Source organism: Balaenoptera ricei, chromosome 20 (genome assembly GCF_028023285.1).
Source record: "Balaenoptera ricei isolate mBalRic1 chromosome 20, mBalRic1.hap2, whole genome shotgun sequence".
Lineage (NCBI taxonomy): Eukaryota > Metazoa > Chordata > Mammalia > Artiodactyla > Balaenopteridae > Balaenoptera > Balaenoptera ricei.
Genome location: NC_082658.1, coordinates 55,953,230 through 55,959,262, shown reverse-complemented (window position 1 = coordinate 55,959,262; position 6,033 = coordinate 55,953,230). Strand labels below are relative to the sequence as shown.

Genomic DNA, 6,033 nt, shown 5'->3' with positions numbered 1-6,033 from the left:
GTCAGCCCTGGCCCCCACCCCAGCCCCCTCATGGTCACTACCCACACCCCAGAGTGACAGCCGCGTCCACAGAATAGGATGGCACAACACTGTTAATTGCTAATTTGGTTAGCACCTGGCAACCCCAAGGGCTGTTGACATCACACCTACATAAACAGTGTGACTGTCCCCAGACAAAAGCGATATCTGCTCATACACCTTTGCACAGACAAGGTGGCACCAGTTTTGCCTACTCCCAAACCATTCTTATGAAATGACAGGGCTTAGTAGAAATGGGATGTTTCTAACCAACCTGAGCTGACTGTCATCAGGCAATTTCAGCCAAATTCCCATTACCAGTAAACCAATGAGTCAAAGTTACCAGGAATGAAAGATCATGAATTCAACCATTAAACAAATATAATTGAGTGCCTGGCACTGTTCTAGGCCCCAGAGATAGGGCAGGCAACAAAACAAGCTTACAGAAAAGGGAAAGAATAGAAACCGAAAAAAGATAAAGAAACATTAGCATGTCAGACAGTTATAAGTACTGAGGAGGAAAAAAGGAGCCAGGACTTTTCAATATTTTATACTTAGGGTGGCATTTAAGGCAGCACCTGGCGTGTGGTAAGCCCTTAACATTTGCTGAGTGAATAAAAAACTTGCAGAGAATGTTAAGTTCTGAGTTATTTTTGTCGCTCTCTTCTGCTGCTCCCTCTTTCTCCTTTTTCTTTCTTTCATCAAAGCACTTTTATCCTTTAGAACTCTACTAAAAAACTCCCCTATTAAAAAATGAGCAATTGACAAAATTGAAAAACACAGGGGGCTAACAAACATATCACATTCCACCGTGCTCCAAATCAAAACCATTCAAAGTAGCACAGCAAAGAAGGGATCCTATATTTCATCCAACAAACATATGAGATTTTTTAAATATCAGACTACAAAGTGGAGACAAGAACACAGAGAAACCAGCACTCTTGTGTACGGTGCGAAGGGGGTGCCCCATGTGTGAGTTTTCCTGGCAGACAGTTTAGTGGCTTGAGCCAGAAACTTACAAATATGCAGCCCTTGCGATCTAGCCTCTCCTAGGAATTTACCTGAAGAGAAATTATCAAGGATGTGTGTAAAGATTTATCCATGAAGATGTTCATCAAAGCACTGTTTGGCAAAAAAATTAGAAATAACCTAGACGAAAAGATCAGTTAAGTGGAATTATGTGATAGCCACACAATATAATAGTAGATAGTTGGTAACAATGATGGTATGAAAGAATATTAACAATGAAACAGATGAATAAAGCAGTTAACTCAATATGTATAATAGGGTCCCACTTTTGTAAAACAGAAATACATACATATGTTCTACATGGAAAATGTCTGGAAAGATAGACACCAAAATGATGTTAACAGTGGTCATCTATGGGAGGTGAGATCACAGGTAATTTTCTCTCATCTGTCCTTCCTTTTTTGTTTCTTTTCTGTATTTTTAACCAAAAATAATTAACTGTATAATTTTTTAAGTTTTAAAAAAGTAAGAATGCATCCAAACTTAAAGCTAGATCATTTCCTCAAAATTCTTTCCAAATGATTTTCCTAAGTTTGTGGCTTTAGGACCATTTTAAAATCCAGCCTTTCAGCCAAGTCACTCTAGCAGATATAAGAGTGACATGGCACTCAGGTGTCGGTAAGCTTCAGTAGGAGGGTTCCTAATTCTATAGCACAGATCATAAGAATTAATTCCCTTCCCTGGCGGTCCAGTGGTTAGGACTCTGCACTTCCACTGCCAGGGGCGCAGGTTCAATCCCTGGTCAGGGAACTAAGATCCGGCAAGCCATGTGGCATGGCCAAAAATACCAAAGAATTAATTCCTCCTGCTGTGACTCCCTAGTTAGCCCAACCTGATGTTATTCTCTCCTGTAAACATATATGTGCTGGTTCCACAGGTGTAAAGTTTCCACCCCACAATCTTTTAAATGTCATATCTTCTACACATCCATTAACTGATGACATAATGATATTTGGGACTTTGATAGAACCATCTGGGATGTCAACTATAGGTAATCTGGAATGTAAGGATTGTTTCTCCAGGGGTCACTTGTCTGGTGACCATTATCTAAATAAGGGGAACAATACCCTGACCATTTATAATTATAACCTAATTGGTAAAATGACAGTCCATGGGACCTCAGAGGCAATTTCACACTAGTTTTCATCTATTCCTGTACAATAACAACACAGGCCTTGATGTCCACTTTGAAAATTACAACAAGTGGGTTTTGGGGGCCTCTACATGGAAAATATCTTCTGCTCAAAATTAGGAGAAAGGGCTTTACTCAGGAGAGTCCTGGCCACAGAAGCCAATTTTGATTCATAAATGCTGAAATGCAGAAATAAAACATCCTAGGTTTGCTGTTAATCACAGTAGAAATGTCCCTTCTATGAAAAGAAAAGAAGCATCCCTTTAGAGGGATGCAGCCCAGGCAGAAGAGAAGACATTAATTAAAGTTCTGGGGGCAGGATAAGCGGGGAGCAGAGGAGCCCTTTCTTCAAGCACGTTGCTGTTTCAACAATTTTCGAAAGTCTTCTGTTGACAGGATGGTTGTTAAAACCCTGATAAAAAGATATTAGAGGAAGTACAGGACTTCCCTGGTGGCGCAGTGGTTAGGAATCCGCCTGCCAATGCAGGGGACACGGGTTTGAGCTCTGGTCCAGGAAGATCCCACGTGCCTCGGAGCAACTAAGCCCATGCGCCACAACTACTGAGCCTGCACTCTAGAGTCCGTGGGCCACAACTACTGAGCCAGCGTGCCACAACTACTGAAGCCCACGCGCCTAGAGCCCATGCCCCCCAACAAAAGAAGCCACCGCAATGAGAAGCCCGCGCACGGCAACAAAGTAGCCCCTGCTCGCCGCAACTAGAGAAAGCCCGTGCACAGCAACGAAGACCCAACACAGCCAAAAATAAAGTAAATAAAAAAAAAAAAAAAGATATAAAGCAAGAGGCCCAGACACACAGAGGAGGTGATCAAAGGGTGGCAAGCTCCACCCTCCACCCCGAGCCAAAGGTGCAGGCACCAGCCCTTCTCAGGGCTCCCCACCTGGTGTGAGAACCCAGTCCCGCCTGCTCCTCTTCCCTAACCTCCACCTTAGGAATTCAGGTGTTTGCTCCTCTCTGGAGAATCAGCCCCATCATAGGTGATTTTGCTTCCCTTCTCTGAACCTCAGTTTCTTTATCTGTAAAACGTGCAGGTTGGACCAGATGATAACAGTTCCCGCACCCTCCTGGGGGCGCTTAGACCCTGCCTCTCTTTGGCCAGTTTGCCCAGTGTGATGGCAGGGTCAGCCCCGTCCTAGATGGTTGGGGGTAGGTGACCGAGAACAGTCTCATTCCTGCCAGCGTTCCTTTGCTATGCCCCGGGATCGCTGAACTTGCAGAATAAACCGCCTTCAAGTGCATCTAACATCTGGTGTATTCATTTCCTGAAGCTGCTGTAACAAAGTACCACAAGCTTAGCGCTTAAAACAACCCACATTGATTCTCTTACGGTTCTGGAGGTCCGATGTCCAAAATGAGACTTATGGGACTAAAATCAAGGTATTGGCAGGCCTGGTTCCTTCTGGAGTTTCCAGGGAGAACCAGTTCCTTGCCACTTGCAGCTTCTAGGGGCCACAGCGTTTCTGAGCTCATGACTGCATCACTCCAGTGGCTGTTTCTGTTATCACATTGCCTTCTCTGACTCCTCCTGCCTCCCTCTTATAAGGACCTTTCTGATTACATTGGGCCACCCAGAAAATCCAGCCCAGCAGGAGGAAGAGGAGGAAGTTTATTCTCTGGGGAAACTAAACCAGAGAAGCTCCAGACCTGGGACACTGGGCATACCGGAGAGCAAGGCTGAATCAGTACAGTATAAAGGGAAGCGGGGGACTTCCCTGGTGGTCCAGTGGTTAAGACTCCGTGCTCCTAATGCAGGGGGCCTGGGTTTGATCCCTGGTCAGGGAACTAAAGATCCCGCACACAGCAACGAAGATCCCGCACGAAGATCTCGCATGCCATACTCAACTAAGACCTGGCACAGCCAAATATTATAAATAAGTAAATAAATAAATGTTTAAAAAAAAGGGGGGGGAAGCCGGAGAGGGAGGGGGAATACTTCAAAGGCTGAATATCAATGATAAGACCCCAGCTGCCTTCCCCGATGGTCTCCCAGAATGCCAACAGCCTGTACCCTCCAAGCAGGAGATCGGAGAGCTCTTCTCGACAGGATAATCTCCCCATCGCAAAATCCTTAACTTAAAACCGCAAAGTTCTTTTTTGCCATAAAAGGTAACATACTCACAGGTTCTGGGGATTAGGACCTGGACATCTTTGGGGGCTATTATTCTGCCTACCACATCTGATGCTCCAATTTTACCACCTTCATGATATTTACCATTTCTGCTTTTCATCTTTGAATTTTTCTTTGAATCAGATCACTTTCTAAGAAAATGAACTTAAAAAATAATCATATCAGGGACTTCCCTGGTAGTCCAGTGGGTAAGACTCCGAGCTCCCAATGTAGGAGGCCCGGGTTCGATCCCTGGTCAGAGAACAAGATCCCACATGCCGGAACTAAGAGTCCACGTGCTGCAACTAAAAGATCCCACATGCCGCAACAATTATCTCACAAGCCAGAACTAAGACCTGGTGCAGCCAAAATAAATAAACAAATATTTTTAAAAAACAATCATATCTATGAAATTATAGAATTGATTGCTAGTCGTATTTTCCCTACTATTTCATAAGTTAAATACATGACTATTAAGATGTCATCCTTTTCACGAAGATGGCGCCGAAGGCAAAGAAGGAAGTCCCTGCCCCTCCCAAAGCCGAAGCCAAAGCAAAGGCTTTGAAGGCCAAGAAAGCAGTGTTGAAAGGCGTACACAGCCACAAAAAAAAGAAGATCCGGATGTCACCCACCTTCCGACGGCCCAAAACACTGCAGCTCAGGAGGCAGCCCAAATATCCTCAGAAGAGCGCCCCTAGGAGAAACAAGCTTGACCACTGTGCCATCATCAAGTTCCCCCTCACCACCGAGTCAGCCATGAAGAAAATAGAAGACAACAACACACTGGTGTTCATTGTGGATGTCAAGGCCAACAAGCACCAAATTAAACAGGCTGTGAAGAAGCTCTATGACATTGATGTGGCTAAGGTCAACACCCTGATCAGGCCTGATGGAGAGAAGAAGGCATATGTTCGACCGGCTCCTGACTATGACGCTTTGGATGTTGCCAACAAAATTGGGATCATCTAAACTGAGTCCAGCTGACTAATTCTAAATATAAAAGTTTTCACTATTAAAAAAAAAAAAAAGATGTCAAATGTTCAAGGACCTACTACTGCACAGCACAGGGAACTCTACTCAATATTCTGTAATGGCCTATATGGGAAAAGAATCTAAAAACGAGTGGATATGTGTATATGTATGACAGATTCACTTTGCTGTATACCTGAAACTAACACAACATTGTAAATCAACTATACTCCAATTTTATATATATATATATATATATATATATATACATTAAAAAAGATGTCTGTACACCTGAAAATACCACAACATTGTTAATCAACTATACTCCAATACAAAATAAAAAGTTTAAAAAAAATGTCAAATGTTCATCTCTGCACCACATAACATCACTGTGCGTGCCACCAGTAGTACACAGACTGTCCTTTGGGGAAAAAAAAGAGAGTCCAGCCTCCTGATTTTACAGAATAGGGTAATTTATCCACGAAGGCACAGCAGCAAAGAGCAAAACTGCGGCTACACCCACGACTTCTTCCTCCCGTCTCGGTGCTCATTAATCACAGCTTGAAAGGATGTCAGCTTTTTCTTAATAGCATCTCACGTTGGTGATTCATATCATTTAGGGCTCAGTTCCCCTTCGGCTACACTCCCGGATATTTTATATTTGGAAAGTGGGGTTTCCTAGTGCTTCCCCTATGGACCAACATCCATGCATCCTACTTATCTGTGTTGAGCAGAGGGTGTTTACTTGACCCACATCT

At 43.7% G+C, this 6,033-nt stretch overlaps 1 protein-coding gene across 1 annotated transcript; it reads left to right on the top strand.

The window, feature by feature from the left end:
• The first annotated feature begins 4,804 nt into the window (after window positions 1-4,804).
• On the top strand, window positions 4,805-5,334 carry LOC132355230 (large ribosomal subunit protein uL23-like). Its single transcript, XM_059907472.1, has one exon. It carries the CDS (start codon window positions 4,805-4,807, stop codon window positions 5,273-5,275), a length of 471 nt encoding a protein of 156 aa, XP_059763455.1. The 3' UTR covers window positions 5,276-5,334.
• The last annotated feature ends 699 nt before the right edge of the window (window positions 5,335-6,033 follow it).